The sequence below is a fragment of the Coturnix japonica genome, chromosome 6 (genome assembly GCF_001577835.2).
Source record: "Coturnix japonica isolate 7356 chromosome 6, Coturnix japonica 2.1, whole genome shotgun sequence".
Classification (NCBI taxonomy): domain Eukaryota; kingdom Metazoa; phylum Chordata; class Aves; order Galliformes; family Phasianidae; genus Coturnix; species Coturnix japonica.
Window position 1 is genome coordinate 12938523 of NC_029521.1, and position 19238 is coordinate 12957760.

Sequence of the window (19238 nt, forward strand, 5' to 3'; positions counted from 1 at the left end):
CACTTAAGAGATTCTCCTGAAATGGTAATCCTGTAACTCAACACATTTTTTTTTTCTTCTTTTTTAAGTTTCTCCTAATACGACACAAATAGGTACTAATGCAATTGGACCATAGTCAGCAGTTTGACAAAAATGCTTTTAAATCAGCAAAAATACCCTTCAGGCACCATCCAGTTTAACATAGTCTTAACCAAATTAGAAAGAAAAACAGCCTATACTAAACATGGACAGATAAAGAAAAAAAGCATTAAATGAACACCAAGCTCAAATCTGCTCCAAATTGCAGAGTTCAGAGTGACAAACCGGCACAGACATAAACATGGCTGCTTAGACCAGAAGAGCCAGGTGAACATCTCCATACACACACTGCCCATTAAGGAGGTACAGATACACCTATGTGAGCAGTACTCTCCTGAATAATTCCCAAAAAGCTAGAGATAAATAGACATTTCACATTAAATGTCAATGGGAGTAAGTCAGTATTAAAAAGAACAGCATTTATTTCAGCAATGCAGAAACAGTAGAGCACCCTGGGAAGCTGTGAACAAACATACAGCTTCACAGCCATTTATCTGCCTTGTCTGATTACAAAAACAAACAAACAAACAAAAAACCAGTACACAGCTCCAACCTGCCTCCCCTTTACATGAAGTCGGGCTTTGCTCTCTCATAAGCACCTTACACCCAACATGCTCTGCTGCAGTTTTCACTCTCTCCCAGATATACTAAAAATGGAAGGGATGAGCAGGTACATTTCTGACATGTTCTTTGAACTTCACAGAAAAAAAAAATAATATTAATAATAATAATAATTTTAAAAAAAGCAAGAGTGTGATTTTTCTTGTCCAGTTAGTACCGCCAAGGCCTCCCGGGTGTACTAAGTGGACAAGATAAAGAGCTGACGCTATATTAGGCTCTGCTTCATTAATAAAAGAAGCAGCCTTTCACAGCATTGCTCCATGGAAGCATTTCTTCCTAATTTTCCAACAAAGCCATTAAGAAACCTTAAGGACTTCAGTATAGTCTTTCTGTACCTAAGATTCGTCAGAGTGCATTTCCATAACAGTGATTCAGCAGTTCGGTTACTTCAGCTTTCAAGTGATGTTAAAGCTCCTTTCACTTGTCTAAAAAAAGAAATGCAGCCCTTCTTCTGGTGTTTTTTCTTAATTATTAATCTTCTCAAACTAGGCCAGGCAGCCAACAGGACCCTGGTGCTCATGGGCCCTCCTTCAGGCCATGTGAGCACTCCTGACCAACACCACCAGCGTACCCCATGAGACCTTGTGGGTCAGAAGTGCAGCCATGTGTGAACCTGCTGCCATGACTGACCCCTGAGCACTCAGAGGCCAGAGAACAGAACTGGCCCAAACTCCCAGAACATCTCTGGCTGATGTGAGCTATGGGAGGACAGGGATGGAAGGTTTGCTTGTTTCATTTCCTTCTGCAATCTTTCAAATGTATGAGCAATGATGCCCTCGCTGCTAGCTCCATTTCCTCCAATGGGAGCTACAGACATAAAAAGACAGCAAGCCAATCACTTTTTCGCAGCAGTTGAGTGCTACTTGCACCGTGGCAATATTTCTCCATTTCTGACAAGGCTGCAGTTTATTGCAAGTTTTATTACGGCCTAACAAAGTTGCTGATTACCCAAGATGTGTTTTTATGTCCACAAACTGGAAGCACAACTTTAATCTGTCGGGATCATTGCATTAAAGTTGCTAACACTGATTTTAGGGGCCATGCATTTTCTAAATAAAGCTGAAAACAAAAACCCACAACCCAGACTACGCCTTACACAGAAATTCAGCAGCCAAATGCATCACGGATCAGACAGAAACAGCTAAACCAAAATTAAAGTTCTCTGTAACTGGCACACACACCTACTCCAAATATTTGTTTTAAGACATCATTTTCCTCCATAAACCACCCCAATAATGGACTTTGATTCATATCCTCAAAGTCATCACCTCCTGCCTGACTTGTACTGTTTTTCTTTTCCCCAGCAATGCGATACATTTGCTTTTTCATTCCTTCCCTGCATATTCCCCTGTTGTTTTGCTACCCTCTCCCAGCTTCATGATCTGCAAGGCACCATGCTTCCCATTCCCCCACAGTCTCTCTCCCATTTGGCATCTCATTTTCCATCTGTGCAGTTTCTCCCACCCAGCTTTTCACATGCTCTTCCTGGCCTTAGGCTGATGCAGACCGGGCACCCCTTCAACACTGATTTCCAGCTGGTCACTGTTACTCCAGGATGACCTGATGCAGGTTACACCATTTTACAAAGTATCCTGACTGAATAGACACTTGCTTTCTTGCCAAACAAAATACAAAGACCAGAATCACTTCCTTGAGAAGCAAAAAGATTAAAGAGTTTGTATGATAGCAATGCAATTCCAAAGAAAACTTGCTTCCAGAAAAACTAAGTTTGGCAATATTCCACTCACACAAACAAAAGAGAAAATGACCTAAAAGACTTTACAGACATTCCCTTAGTGAAGTACTAGGGATGAGAATGTACATCTCAGCTAACTCCAGCGTGCATTAGTGCAAGACCCAGCACCAAGGCACACACATAGGAGCAACCTGAGCTGCATGCAGTGAATGCTGACAAAATGCACAGATGACAGCAAACTGGCAGGAGTATGTGGTGACAACACACCATTCTACCAGACAGCATTAGGAACCACTCACACAGTAACTTCAAAGCACAGAGACACAGAGTCAAGTAGCTAAATAAAAATACAGGCAGGGACAAAGCGTGTCCCACAGAGCAGTAACCTGCGGGGAGGATATCAGATGCCACAATGTGCAGCCAAGTCCACATGAGCTTCCACCTTACGTCAAATATTGGATACATCAAGGAAGCAGCTTAATCGAGAAATCAGGCAGAGCAAACAGAGAAAACAACCAAGAACAAAACAGCAGGACAACATGGTGAGTGGTAAGCCTCAGTGACTGCTTACATTCTGTCCCTTTCCATTTTTAAATGCAAGATGCAGCTAAAATGTTTAAATTAGGAAGAAGAAAACTAGATGGGAGGAAAACATATGCTACTGAGAGGGGGAAAGACACACAAAAAATAGCATCAAGGGAAGATACTTCTGTCTCAAGACTGAGGGAAACGAATGCCTTTCCATCATTATGAATAGCATGGAATCAACACCAGCTACAGAAAACAGCACACAGCATTATACTGGCAGGCAAATACACTGCGTAACAGAATTAAAACACCTTCAGGATGAGTTTACGTTCAACTCAAGCCACAGATCTTGGCCATTACATTTATAAAATTTTCCAGTCTTTAAAGACTGCTATTGGAATAGAAACATGAGAGCTCACAAAACAAAGCCACACCTTGGAGAAACCACGGAACAGTTCCTGGTGCTCTCATTTTTCCAACACCAGTTTTTCCCAGTTCCTGTGTACTTGCATGACTGGAGCTCTATTCAGCTGTATCACATCCTACATAAACATCTGTTTTTCAGAAAAAAAGCTTTTGGAATTTCCGGGTGAAAGAGATCCTAAAAATACTATCAGAAAGATTTTATTTCTTTGCCATGATGCTACTCAGGAAAACGAAAGATGGATTTAAATTTCAATACAATTAACTTAAAATTGCACTGCTAAACCCGAGGTGAAATACAAATAAATAAAATCACTGCACTGTAATGTAGCTACTGAGCATTTTGTTTCCCCGCTTCTTACACGGATGTGAGCACTATGTTCAACATTAAAGTTCCTACACATTTTTTCCGATGCTTTTTTGTGTTTTTTTTTTCCTTCCCCCCAACCCCATCCCTTCTCTTCATCAAAAGTTTTCCTTGATAGCTGTGTCTAAATTATTCAGTGCAGTAAATTTGAGCTTCCCCTCCCCCACTGACAGTATGTTTGGAAATCAGGACTTTAATCAGCTATTAATATTGTAAGACACACTTAAAGGGCTTTTGAAATTGAAGTCAAAACAATAATAGGTTTAAATGATTAAAAGGGATTAAGAAAGTCAGGAAAGTTCAAAGCCTGTTAATCAGCAGAATGCAGAATACTGTGATCATTTAGTAGGGTCAACCCTATCAATTGGGGCTTAAGCACATAGCAGGGACCTTGTCAAAACAGTTTTCTTAACTATAAAGCGGTGAGCTAAATATTTAGGACTTCTAAACGCTTCCACTGTCTACTTCTGCAGTAATAATTTCAGAACCATCTGACCACAAGCACCTTTGCTGACTTATTCTCTCAAAGCAGTTTCTTTTCAATGGCTATCACCACACTTCATCCATTCACTTCCAAGGCTGCTGCTCTGGACGTTCAGAATACTGTAGTAGAAAGCGTATTTATTCAACATTTAATGATTCATTAAGAAATAAATTACTTTAATGTATGAAGAAGTATACGCTACTCTGTTCATAGACTGAGCTCTTCAGTGTATTCTTTTAATATTATCTTTGAGCACTAAGCCATATTTTAGCCCTGTCAGCCTTCTCCATTATTCTTGTTCTGACAATCCAGCCTGTCCAGATGGACTTTTTTCAACCAAAAATAAACAACATTTTGTAGAGGAATATTTTTTATTATAAACTCAAATTAGTTTTCACAATCTTGCATTAAAATCTTGCAAAAATCCATGAAATCTTGCAAAAATCCATGAAATCTTGCAAAAATCTTCCAAAAAGCAATACACACAGCCTAAACCAGAATGATCCGAAGGGTTCCTGTTCTCTTCCAAGTTAGCCACAAGTACGCATAATCAATCACTTTAAAATGTATTGCTTGAACCAGTTTCTAACAGTTCTATAGCAGATCCTGGCAGTGCTAGGACTGAAATTCCCCAAATACCTTGCTGCTGCAGAACTCTTACTCTCACAAGGAGACCATAACAAATCATACCCTGGGTTGAAAAGGACCTCAATGATCATCTAGTTTCAACCCCTTGCTACATGCAGGGTTGCCAACCAGCAGACCAGGCTGCCCAGAGCCACTTCTAACTTAGCCTTGAATGCCTCCAGGGATGGGACATCCGCAACCTCTCTGGGCAACCTGCTCCAGTGCATCACCACCTTCTGAGTGAAATCATTAGGGGTATCATTAGGGGAAGACAGTAATACGACAGTGACAGCAGCTCTGAGACTCTCTTATGTGTATCTATACACTATTGTGATGATTTCTTCAAGATAAAAACTCATTGCACGCCCTGTATGAATACACTGCAAGCTCAAGTGAACTTTTTCACACTTGAAAATCAAACCATCTTTAAGCAATGTGCATTAAGTATTACTTTCACGTTCAACAGGCTCTACACATCTGTAGTGAAACACAGGTCAGTACTCCAAACTAACTAACAAAGGAAGTCAATGTCACACAGTTGTAAACATCAAACAACTACTTTGGGTCTCATGCAACACATTTCATACACACAAAACATTTCATAACTGAACTGCAACTTTGTGCGCCCACTAAACCTGTTGCATCTCTACTTCTAGGAGAAAAAAAAAAAAATAAAATGGAATATTCCTAAACCACGAATACTTCAGCACTTTTAGTACAAAAAGAGAAACGTCCTACCAATAAAAATCAGTAAGATGCAGAAGATAACTGCTGCCCAGTAAAAAGCTTAAATCAATAAGCCCAAGATATTGCTTTTAAGCAACAGAATTCTTCAAAAGGAGGATAATGCGAAAAGGTTGTATCAAATATTCGTTTCTGTTAAACATTTTTTTGTCTTTAAAATACTAAGAATTCACCTTGCTTACTGCTCACAGTGACACAGCCAGAGTGGTATATCATACTTAAATATTAATAATTTCATTTAGAATCTAGAACAGTGACTCTCACATATAAGGGGTATTTCTGTATTTTATTATTCAAAGATAGATTAAGATATAATCTGTTCTTTGACTGTTACCTAATTATATGGATGTCTGTTTCTACCAGTAAGGCAAGGCAAAAGCCATTTCTTACAATTACAAATTCAATGAGCCTTTGCCCTGCCCAATAGCAAGGTCTTCTCTACGGTCTGTCTCTGCACCTGCTCACCTGATAGACGATAGTTCAGCTTACAGAAGCTTAACCACCATACAGCTGGCAGGTAGCTCACATCCTTCAATTCACCTTTTCCAAGAATTATTTTAACACTGGGGTAAATATTAAGGAACTTAGCAAGCCACTGAAAGTACAAGCTTAACTGGGGGGAGGGGGGGAAGAAGGAAAAAAAAAAAAGTATATGAAAAGTGGCAGGTTTGGGGGTTGGTTTGTTTGTTTTCACTTTACTGCACCAAAAAAAATCTTCATTTCATTATAAAGGATGCAGGAGCAACACCAAAATAGAGACTAAGGGAAGATCTCAACAGAAACCCATTGGTCTGCTACCATGGGAGGATCACGGATTCCAAGAACAGCAATTACTGATTCTGGGAAGAACAGTTTCTCCCTTTAGCCTCTAGCCACCACCACAGTGCTTTGCATCTTAACTCTTTACCCACAGTGGTAGCCGCAACATCATACCCAGACATCCAAGGATCTGGTGGTGAGAAAAAAAGGACTGAGGCATGTGGACAGTTCCTGCCTGAACACACAGCCTGAAGGAACCTCCTGCCTCAGCTGCAGAACAATGTAACAGAGGGCTGGCTGCAGAAAAACGTGTTTGAACATTTCTAATTCTGTGAGTCAACAGAAATTTGAAATTCAAATTATCTTCCTAAAGTACCGGGCTGCTTTTATTATTATTTTTTACCCCAGTTTATATCTTTAAATTGAACTGACCTACTTTTGAAAACAAGACAGCTACGCCTCACATGCTCTTGGCTAAAGCAGAAACGTGTAGTCGGTGCTTTCAAACAAAAAAGCAACTTACCTCATAATTAATTCTGTATTTAAGAAGTACAAACTGCTGACACAACTCTACATGAAGTTTGCTTCAGCTCACACGTATCAGACATACCCCAGCACAATAATTGCTCAAGAAAGAAGTCAGATTTTGCACAAGTTACTTTAAGAATAGCCTTTTTTCCCCCTCTTAATTAAAGAAAATATGTAACTTCAAGCTTGTCGTCTCCAGAAATAAGTGATTTCCAACAACTTGCAGTTTACTGAATTACTAAGAAATACTACAGACATTGAAACCTCACTGATAACTTAGGATATACATCCAAACACTTCACCTTACACACACCAACCAAAAGCTGCATTCTGTTCTCTATACAGCAGCACAGAATGAAATCACAAATATAATTCGAGAACTACAAAGAATTATCAAGGTTGAACAGAATGCTGGAACGCATTCTTATAAAAATGGACTTGCTGTAACCAGAAAAGAATGAGCAAATTTGGGGCAGATCTTCTGTCTCTCATTTTTTCCCCCCTCTGCATTGAAAACTCGATCAAAAAAGTTCCCAAGAGCTTCTCTAACTTCATGTGATCATCCACTTGCTACAGCTTGTCACATACTAGGCCATGGTGCTCCCCTTTACACTTTGTCATGTGCACCTCAGATTACTGCACCACTGTCACTTCAGGACAAGGGGAAAAACAAATCACTGAACAGGCTGGAAAAAAAAATCACACCAAATTCTCTGGCCATAGCTGCCTAGTATATATCGACAGACATAAAACCACAAGTTCAAAGTAGAACTGGAAAACAAAGGTCATTTGCATGTTAAAAATCAATTCATGCAGTTTGCAGAGATACAGATTTTCTTAGTTCCGACAAAAACGAAGTAAAATAAGATTCAGACAGTAGGTTTGCCCTTCTGCAGCTCTTGACTAGAGGAAAACAAGAACACCAGCAATTAAGATGCACTCAGACTGCCTCCACCCTCTCCCTCTGGCTACAGCAGAGACCACAGGCCCAGCTCTGCAGAGGAGGGCATGCCCAGAGCATCACAACAGCAGCAGCGCAAGCACCTCAGAACACAGGTTAGACTAACACTGATGTAGTATTCACACACTGCTCAGGAATGGCCTCATCAAGTATTAAGTTACTAAAAAAAGACACATTAAACACATTTAATTTCAAGGATGGATACACACACCCAGGGAAGAAAAGCTACTGAGGTTGTACGTTGTCTGAATGTAACACAATCAAACAAGTAGTAACGTGCATTAAAATTAAGAGTTTTGAGTAAATTCTAAGAAGGTTTTATTTATAGGATGGAGTGCCAACCTCTTGAAAACTGCTATCAGTAAAATAGCCCCTCCCTTTTGTGACACATCACAAATCAATTTCAGCTACACTAATTAATAATAATAAAACAAAACACCCTGATAATGACAAATAGTTGCTGATTTTTAACTACATTGTCTTATTTTTCAATTCATGAGTGATCAAACTTCCACTATGTTACTAGAATAAATAGAAGCAAGCTCTTCTTTTACAACATTTTTTTGCAACATCACTTTTCTATTCTATGGGAATAGTAAACAATATTTCATTAACTCTGTAATTAAGAATGTAGTATGACTATCTGCAGTGATACTCAGAATATCAACAGTGACTTTTATCTACTCGTGTGTCCCAAGGCCATTCTCAATAAATCAATTAATCCAGTAACTAGATGTATTCTATTGAAACAGAAATTACAAGTGTCTGAGAAAAAACTAAAAGAAATATGAAGCTACAGATAAATAAACATAACTAAAAGTGAACACCCATGAAAAATAGAGGAGATAACAAGAAGGGGAATATCTCATATTCATCAACATGCTACATCCAATTTACAAGAACGCAAGGAATTACAAGTTCCTGAAAGCTCTGTAGTTACAACCTCCTCTAGAAGCACTGCCCAAGCTCAGTGTACCCTGGAAATCTCACAGTTCCTCATGCAGAATTCTCTGCACAAGGTGAAGTTTTTCACACAGCCTTTTCTAAATGGAGCTTAACTAAAATCTTTCATTCATTAAAACTATGCGTCTTACCAAATGCACTAGGAAAAGTTATCAGGCTTGCAGAAAGCTCTAATTATGCTGTCAGGCAAGCTACCAAATTTACTGGCACATTAGGTCTAGAAGGGCTTTTTAAAGACAACCATCATTACCTTCAGTTTTTGTAAGCAAACGCTGAACCTTTTTCTTAATTTAACAGCAGTCGGATGATGCAATTTAGCTCAGCATTATCAACAGCGTTTTAGGTTCAGACCTTGAGATAAGCTAAATTGGGTTCTACAGATGTAACTCAAACCACAAGGTAATAATAAAATCCTCAGCTGTTCAGCTTCTCTACCAAATGAGTCAACACCATCCAGACATTTTTAGCAGTGATATTTCACTAAGTTGACTGAAACAATGGAACATTAATATAAAACTATCTAAAAGTAAATGTTCAGGGACAATATGTTTTTCAAGTCTATCCTAGGTACTTTTTATACATTTATCATTATACAGACAGATAAGACGATAAGATTACCTCTGACTAAAAGCAATACAAAAATCTGCTAAGACATTCTGAAGGGTTGATGAGGTACCCCAAGTCAAGCTAAGCACTTAATCAAGGCAAAAAGGCTTACAGTTGTATTTTGGTTTTGTTTCTTTTCATTTAAGTCTTTAGTCTGTACATTCTGCGATCCTGTGACAGAATCACCCCTTGCCTTGCTTGGTCTTACTTCAAGCTCACTCCAGCATGTGTTTTTGGGAACAGCTAAACAGACCAGCCTTCATTTCAGTGCAAGCAAGCAGATGTTTTTCTCTAAGTTGCTGTAAAAGCTTTTTACTAATTTATAAACCTAAAACTCACGCAGGTGAGAAAGCGTTCAAATAAACAAATCCTTATTTCCACCACACCAAGTGCTGTAAGAAACAAGAAGGTTGAATTTACCAGATGCTAACATTGCTCAATTATTAAAAGGCATAAACTTAACAGATCTGTAACCATGCAGCCGTACACTACTGCATGTGAGGAAAGGCAGAATGATCATGAATTTTGGTTTCTCCTGTGATGACCCAACCACTTCCAGTGCTGCAGACAGCTGGCAGCCCACTGCAGGAGATCCATATTGTACTTAGGAAGTTACGGATCAACAAGATTGCATTTCTTCCCTCACTGCATTGAGGGCTTCCTTTCACACATTAACTGTCACCACAGCAAAACATATGTAATTCAAAGATCCCATTCATTTTTTCTCTCTCTCCTTCAAAGATGTTTTTCAATAAACAGTAAAAATGAGCTTAAACCCATTTCTTGGTTTATGCACAGTGTTCCTTCTGTACTTATAGCCTCTTCGCACACTTTCGAGCCAGAGTCCAGCTGGGCTGATGGTCCCATTAAAAAAGCTCATCTACTTGAAGAGGCAAGAGACTCCAGAAGTGACTGATGTCTCTTTGCAAAGTGCTATCCCACATGTCTAGAGACAGATGCCTTCTTTGACATGCAGAACCAGAGACCTGGCTGCTGCGGTCAACAATTTCTGTCAACTGCTTCACAGCCCTGAAATATTTACGTTCTTGTATGTCCCTGAAGTATTTGAATAACTTCATGCTAACACTTGTTCTACAGCTAGGCTTGATATTTTATGCACCCTCACAGGCTGCAGATGCACATGATCTGATTCACATTTCAGCAAGTACCACAAGAAGTAGTTATACTTGAAGTCAAAACATGCTGTGGAATAGTCTTGTCCACAGACACACAGGTCCATGGACAACACTCACAAACAGGGAGAAAAAAGGAAAAGAGTAAGAGTGTAGACAAGCTTCCCAGTTTTCAGGGTATTAGCAGAGATATCACCTTATCTGCATGCCCTCTGTAAATTGTTCCTTTAAATAATTCAACACTCCACTAAGCCATTTTGGCACTAAAGAAGTGCTCACAAAGCATACGACGTTCCAGAAGATAGTTAGACTGGTCTGACAGGACTCAAACTTGCACACATAAGACTTGTTTTAAATTCAATTAAGTTCTGCATGGCACATCAGGCCCAGTGAAAAGCACAACACGCTATTACATGTTTTCACTGCAGCAACATCGATCCCATCACCTCTTTGATAGCAATTTCTAACGATTAGTTGGTTTGGAGGAGGTAGGGTATTAGTTATGTTCAAAGAATGGTTTCCAAGTTATTTCAGTTGAAATATTAAGCCAAAGAATTACATCAGATTTTTTTTATATATATTTTTTTTTTAAGAAATCAAGTCCATGTCTTGAGAGTTCAATGTTCCAGATATTTTAGAAAATCTTGTTTCAAAATTCTTGTCTTTTGCTTCCCGGACACAACATGCAGGCTCTTGAAATAAAACCCAAATGAAGAAACAAATTATTATCTTTATTACAGCTTAGTAAAAAAACAACATGGCTGGCAATACACATTCACAAATAAGAACTGTGCACCTATTCTTTATCCAGTGACGAGAAGCTTATTCTTGATTCGGTATTAAAAGAAAGATCGAAGGAAGAAATAGTATTTTGAAACAGAAAGGAAGAATGGTGAGGACTTTGAAAGATTAATCAACCAATCACTTGAAAACCAAAATATGCAAAGTATCAACAACTAGTAGAAAATAAGCTCACAAAAAAGAATTAGATAAAGCAGCTACGGCTTTTAGCTCTGGAAAAGCCCTACCTCTATAAGGTGATCCAAGAATGACTACGCTCAATGCCACCAGGAACACACAAGCAACAATTTAGTGATGTGATTCTATAGATGGCAGCACACCAACTAGGCTTAAACCAGATAACAGACTACCTGATAAGAAGTGGTTCTGTTCTTGACTGATACACTGAAATGACAGAAATGGCTCCAACAACAAATAACAATTTTAGCAGAAGGCCAAAATCGCACAAAGATCAGAGTAAACCTCACATTACACCAGCACTTAGTTCACTGCTAGTTTGTGGATGTCATTCTGGAAATAAAATTGACATTAAGAAAAAAAAAGAAGAAAAGAAGAAAGAAATCAAGACTTACTTGTCAAGGAAGTCCTTGTCCACAACTGCACATATATCAAGCAGTGGATTTCCCATTCCAAACAGGACATTTTCACTGTAAGAGAGCCAATTATTTTCAAGTTAGTTTAGTATTCCTGGTACAATAAGTTCAAGACATTTTCTAAGTAAAGAATAACCACAGAGAGAACCAGACCAGGTTATTATAAGTCCAATGAACAAACTTAGTTGCTAATGGCCACAACTCACAATTTCGGAGCCTAACTGAAATTAAGAGCCTATGGATCCTGCATTGTCAGGCACCTTAAAATGTAAATTCTAGTGATTAAAAAGCAGGAATGGAAGTTGCTATCAATCTGAAATCCATTATTATGACTTCCACTACATAAAAACAAGACATCAGATCATACCATCAACAACTGAATGAGCTGGTTTTCATCTTTTTCAGATTCCTTGAGAAAATATGTATTCCGTTTTCCTGAATTGCACATACTTGGGTGATAATGCAGTAACACCAAAGGATTAGATGCAGGCCTGGTGTCAAGTAGGAGTGAATGCAGCTGTTTTCCAAGGCTGCCTGAATCTACATTCAAAACTGCAACATTCCTTGCTAAGCCAACACCTGCTGCCTCCAACTGGCACAGCAAGCACTTGCTCTGGCTGCCCAAGGTAGCTTTAACATGAATGCCACCAAATGTGCCTCCATCTTTACTATGTCTCTATCAAGTACTTGCAGAGAAGGCATATTCCCAGCCTCTACATCTCCCACGTACTACTGCTGTAACACTGCAGCCTTCACCAAATGATTGCTCAAAGCTGGAGAACAGTATCGGCTAAAACTCAACATCAGTGAGTTTTCAATTGTTTTGGCCCATTCAGAGCAAAAGAAATGTTTTACAGGCTCAGCATCTGCCTACTGAGTGATGGATTTAATTAACTTCTCAGCAGGATCAGAAAAAATAACACAGAACAAGCAGAAAGGAGATGACACGGAGCAATCTCACGAACCGTGTCCAACAGAGGTTGAAAGCTCATTCATGAACTTCCTCTCACAGCTACTATAAAAGACCCTAAGCCGACAAATATTTGTCAGACTTGAAGATACTTGCCAAAAGTAAACAGTTACACTTCCTCTTCTTCTTGGGATGCCACATTAATCTCTATCTAACGTTAAATTCTGAAGTATAGAAGTGAAAAGTGGCAAACATTAACATCCTTGATATAGGGAGCAAACCACACTTTACATAGTTTGATTTCTGTTACAATTTTAAAGACCAGCCTTATACTGCCAAGTCCATGTGCAAGACTGTTCTGAAGACCAAGCCAGAAAAGCAGCTCACTCGTCAATGAAATAGGAAACATCTGCTTAGTAAAAACCTGTAAGACTCAGTAAATATTTTCGTAACTGTGAGAAGCGTTGTTTCTTCTAAATACGGAAATCATACAGAAAACAGATCAAAATAATGTAAGTTAATCTAGGTAGGAGGAAAGAGGAAAAAAAACAGGTGACGGTTGAGGTAACATAAGGATAAAGAGGATCACACCTGGTACCCCTACACAATATACCACTTCCATTTTAAAACCAAGTATTTAATCAGTATCAAAGAATGAGCAATGATACAGTAATGCTACTGTAAGCCCCTCCTGAGTACTCACGAGTCTTTGTAGCCACGTGCCAGCTGGGGCAGAGAACTTTAAAAGCCAACACCGTAATTAGCTGTGCTAGGGATGGTACGCTCAGAAACAGCATGTCACACTGACCGCACTTGGTGAAAATACCTTTTTGGACAAAGTGGGAACAGCATCAACAATCTCTGTCCAAGACATAAACCAAACATACAGCCCATTTAAGCAGACACTACAGCCATCAGCAGTTTCTAATACCAGATCTTTGAACCACAACATGAGAAGTCCAGTGTCTGTACTGTTAGACTTTGCTCTGAATCTTTGGCATGTTCACACTGATTAACCTGACGCTAACTACATTTCAGGGTAGTGCAAATCACCCATTCCCTTCAAGAGGAGCTGCAAATTATCCTCTCTGTTACACTGTTCTTTTGCAGTGCCACAAATGAGCTACAGCTGTTACTTAGCTGCTATGTGCCCAGTAAGAAAAAGTATTAATCACATCTATGCCATAAAACCATATATTGCAAAAGCACACAGATAAACCTAACATTTAGGATCATGCAGAATAATAAATTTACAAGTGCAAGACACAGATAACAAAATGTTACCTCCACCCCAAGCTTAAGACTTTCAGCACCTCACATGAACCCTCTTGCCCTCCTTCCTGCTACTCAGTCACAGACTGACTGAACACTCAGAGACTATTTTCAACCATCTAGATGTAAAAGACAGAGAATCAGCATCAATAGTTTCCTGAGATGTGAGATTTCACAATTGGTTGGTTATCTGAGAGCTACACCTCTGCACCAGACATGGAGCAAACATTCATGTACAACACAACCTCCCCACCTCTCTCCCTTCTCTTACACCCAAGTACTGCTATCTAATCATTCCGGAAGGACATTTTTGTTTAACTCAACCAACTTATTGCAAAAGAACATTCAGCTCTTCAAGAAACAAGTGACAACTTCTCCATGTGCCACAGTTATGGGCATACATCTCACTATATGAGTACATGAGTGTGTGCATGCACAGTACATATATATAAGCAGCTGATACAAGTCTGTAACTTGTTCAGACACAGAAATATTCCATAGTAGACAAAACTGCAGGAACAACGCCAACTTACTTCACAGAAAGCTTACGTGCACTGAGCATTTGCATTCTAAATGCTTGGCAACAAGCAATGTATTTTATGAGTTTGTATTTTAATGCTGGGTTGCACCAAAAGTTAGCTTTAACATTAAGTTCAATGCAGTCCATTAAATATCAAATCTCCACCTGCTAATTACGGCATCTTGAGAGGTTGCTAAGACCATTACTTTCTCACCAACAGCCAAAGCATTTCCCGTACTGCTCCCTTCTCACCATACTGTCAAAAAAGAATGCAATCAAACTGGTGGAATATAAAAACAAAGCAAACAAAAAGCCCGGGAGTACTGAGCTACCTTTCAAAAGGATCAACACAAGTAACCGTAACTGAAGGATCTCAAAAGCTGTGTCCAAAATCGTGGTCATACATTAGTGACTGCTCCACTGCTGCAGGCGTTTTTACAAATCAAGTCCTGCTTTGAGTTGGCTACTGAACGCTGGCAGCACTGTGTCTGCGTACCAACAACTCTGTTATCGTTTGATATCACTGTGCACTCCACTGGAACAGCAGCATCAAAATGTCAGTGGAAGCACTGGCTGCTGGTGCACAGAGAGGGGGAGAAAATGAGCTTCTGGGTACTAAATTGTTATGCTTTTAACAACAACAAATATTGAAAAGCATTTCAGATTTATTTTTTTTTTAATTGCTGCAGAAATATTTACATAATAATAATAAATTGTAATGAAAGCTATGTTTTCTATTTTCTATTGGTCTATGACAGCCTCATCCTGCTGTGCAGCTGTAACGCATTCAATAATAAGTTCTCATGCTAAAGACTCATCTTACAGTCAGAAAGCCTTAATAAATAGAACATGACTGAGACAAATGTGTGTCCCAACTGCACGGCATAACCACAACACACGGCAGCCGGCTGCGATCCTGAGACACTGTGCCACAAGACCTGAAATGTCAGCATACTCGTAAGGGTTTGGTCCTGCCCTTGGAGGCAAGGCCAAACAAGACACATTCCAAACATTTACCTCAGTCACAAAGGAACATAGGAAAACCTCATACAACCTAAGATTTGGATTTATCAAAGGTTACTTACAGTTTAAAAAAAAAAAAACAACAAAACAAACAGCAATAGTTCTGTATTAGCTGCATGTGAATGGTTAAAAGCTTCCTCTCATCTTCCTACCCCACACAACATAATTGTAAGTGAATGACAACCACCGTCAGCCACAGCCTACCAGGCACTAAAAGCATGTCAGAACTGCCACAGCACGACTCCAGACCATCTCGCTTGCACCACAGTCAGCCACCTCAGTGCACAGACTTCCAACACGCAAAGAGCCTGCAGGATCACTCCTGTGCTGTCATTATTTAGGCCTTAACACAGAATTTGGCAGAGGAGCTGCATGTCTACGTGCTGACCTGGAGGAGCATCTTCATCCATTATGAAACTTCCACAGTGTTCTACAGGGATACACCCACAGGATCATACAGATGTAGCCCAGAGCCGCAGCCTTGTGGCAGCAGAGCCCTCACACACAACACTGGCTCCAGTGCCACCAAGCTCCTCACACAGCTGTGCCAGCCTCAGCCACGCAGTGCTGGCCATGCTGCTGGTCAGGGCAGCGTGAGACCTGCCCAGAGCCAGGAGGATCCACAGCTCCATGCACTCCTTCAAGTGTCGGAGGACTGAGCAGAGCCAGCGTGTAACAAAACTTGCTGCTTCTCTTCTGAAGATCAACTCCTTTCAAAAGGAAGCATTTTGGGAAGTAAAACCGGCCACAGTGATTCACTTCACTGAACAGATCTGTCACTCCTCAGTTAACACCCCGATGCACCCAGACAGCCAGCAGACAGCCAGCAGCCCGGTGCCGTACTGTAACATTCGCCTCTCAGCCCAGATTCGGGTGGGAGCACGGCGCAGCCCTGCAGCCCGACCCAGCGGTGGGTGCCGCCCGGTCGCGGCGCTCTGCACCTGCCGCCCCCGACAACCGCCCGGGGCTGGCGGCCGGAGAGGACACAGCGGTGGCCGCGCTGACCCGCGGGCGCTCCACCGCAGCACGAACGGGCGGCATAGAGCGTGTCGGAGCCCAACTCCGCACCTACACACCGTGCGTGGAGAAAGGCAGAACCGAGCGCGGGCGGAGGGAGCGGCACGCCGCCCCCGCTGCTCCCGAGCACAGGAGCGCATCGCCGCCCGTTCCCCGGAGGCGCGGGGCTGGGCGCAGGAACTGCGGCGGTCCCGGCGTTACCTGAGGGTGGGCATGGCTCCCGCCCGGCCGCTAAGGAGCCCCGCTGTGCCGCCCCGCTGTGCCGCGGCGCCGTGCTCTCTCAGCCCGGTGTCCCCGGCGGTTACACGGCGCGCACCGCCTCGCTCGCCCGTCACTAAGTCGCCGGCCGCGGCCCGGCCGCCCCGCCCCGCCCCGCCCGCCCGCTCGCCCCGCCATTGGCCGGACGGGAGCCAGGGGCGGGCCCGGCCCGAGAGGGGAGAGAGCGGCACAAGGGGGTGCGGGCGGCCGGCACCGAGACCCGGTTCGGAAGCGCGGTACCGGACGGCGCTGCCCGCTCCGCGTCCAGGCCGCCATCTTTGATGCGGGTAGAAAGCGGCGCTCACCCAGCCCTGCTTTGCTGGCACGTCCCTTCCCCACGCGATGAAAGTGCGATGGCCCGTGATGATTTGAACAATGTCACGGTGGTGCCGAGTTCCCGTTACACACAGCGCTCCTGTCATGGCACCGTGAGCATCGCGGTGCTCCCCGAGGATCCCAGCCGCTCCCTGGTGCCTGCACACCGCCCTTGTGCTGCGCTGGGACAACCTGTCCAACACAGCGACGGCTCAGAACCACCGCGTGAGATTGTTCCACGCCAAACAAGACCCCACTGCGGCTCCAGACATGAGGTGATGTTCATCACAGGTTGCCACAGCAGCCGGCAGCCACCTGTGATACGCAGCATTAGTCATTTCCAACCCGCCAGAGGCCGAGTGCAGTCACTGAGATGTGCGGATTAGCTGCCACCATGTGAGAGCTTCACCAGCCAACCTGCACCATCCCCATCCGCACTGCGTCCAGAGTTGCCACAACACAAGGGAAAACCATCAGCAAAGCCAGGCGCATCACTTTCTGTCTCTGACTTCCTGCCCGCTTTTTCTCCCTTTGGCTGCCACAAGCCATCCCATGCCGATTTGGCACTTACTTTGATAAATTACCAGCACCAGATACACTGATCCATTAAACTGATGGTGGAAAAAGCTGTTTTTGCCAGAAGTGAATCCTGTGTTGTTCTGTTAAGGACAGCTGTATCATTTCCAACTAAATATGTAAACTTCACAACTTCCTAATTATGTGTTCCTTAGCCCTAGTTCCCCCTTCATCTATGCCAATACTAAGAAAAATTAAAGCCAGAATTCTCACATATTTGCTGATTTTCAGGTGTGCCACCAGAGATGGCTCCAAAATCTGGGGTGCTCATGATGCTCATGGCATGACTTAAAGATAGCAGGGATATTTATGCCAAATACCTGAGGTCGGACAGATTTTCTGGCATCTCCGAACAGAACTCAGAACTGAACTTTCACTCACAACGTTCTGGTTATTAATCTTAAAATTCAAATTAATGGCAGTGGAAAATGCAACTCACCCCAGTTTTGCAACATGCAGTACAACAGGCCCCCAAATCCCTCAAGGAGATTCGTGAACTCTAATAGAATGTAAACACACATGGCTGTATCCTCCAGTCTGTGTTCAGCAACTGATCACACTTAGTTTAACAGTTTCAGTGCCTGACAGTCAGACCTCTGTTTTGTAACCGAAAATGAGGGCAAAAAATCCTGTCACACAGTTGACCATAATGCTAACACAGCTTGGTCTTTCTTATTCCATCACAGATAATAAATCAGGTAATAAGCAATAAAACTCATTTTAAACTATCAAGAAGTAGATTCTCTCACAAATAACCGACTGGCTTTAACAAGCACATAAAGAATATACAAAGGAAAACAGATGCAATGTGTGCAACTGGTGCATCATGCACTGCTAGCCAGGTGAGATACAGCACTGTCCCCTCTGCTCTGTGCTGTGTGGCCTCACCTCAAGCACTGGGCACAGCTTTGGGTGCCACAACATATGGAAGAAAAAGACTATCAGGGGTCCAAAGGAGGGATAGAAAGATGGTGAAGAGCTTGGAGGGCAAGGTGTGTGAGGAGCAGCTGGGGTCCCTGCATTTGCTCAGCCCAGAGCAGAGGAGCTGAGGGGAGCCCTCATGGTGGCTGCAGCTCCTCACAGGGAGCAGAAGGGCAGCACTGAGCTCTGCTCTGTGTGACAGGGCCCAAGGAAACAGCATGGAGCTGTACCAGGAGAGGGGCAGCTGGGGGTGAGGGACAGGGTCTGCACCAGAGGGCAGTGGGCATGGAACGGGCTGCACAGGGCAACGGGCACAGTCCCAGGTGATGGAGTTCAAAGAGCATTTGGACAACGTTCTCAGACATAGGGTCTGAATTTCAGGTGGTTCTGTGTGGAGTCAGAGCTTGGATTTGGTGATCCTTGTGGGTCTCTTCCAACTTTGGACATTCTGTGATTCTATAATTATATTAATTTGCATATATAACAACTGCATTTTATGAATGTTAAGCCAGAG

The 19238-nt window shown here is 42.2% G+C and overlaps 1 protein-coding gene across 2 annotated transcripts in view; it reads right to left on the bottom strand.

Moving 5' to 3' along the window:
- The window catches only part of ADK (adenosine kinase), a 258451-nt gene that overhangs the window by 225940 nt on the left and 13273 nt on the right, over positions 1-19238 (bottom strand). Inside the window, exons 1-2 of one of the 2 annotated variants that reach the window (XM_015866531.2) lie at positions 16856-17349; positions 11892-11966 (exon numbers count right to left, since the gene is read on the bottom strand). In XM_015866531.2, coding sequence (XP_015722017.2) covers positions 11892-11966; positions 16856-17334 — 554 coding nt within the window. In that variant the 5' untranslated portion in view covers positions 17335-17349. Of the gene's footprint in view, positions 1-11891; positions 11967-16855; positions 17350-19238 lie in introns of those variants that run through there. The other variant, XM_015866530.2, reaches the window with a different exon arrangement.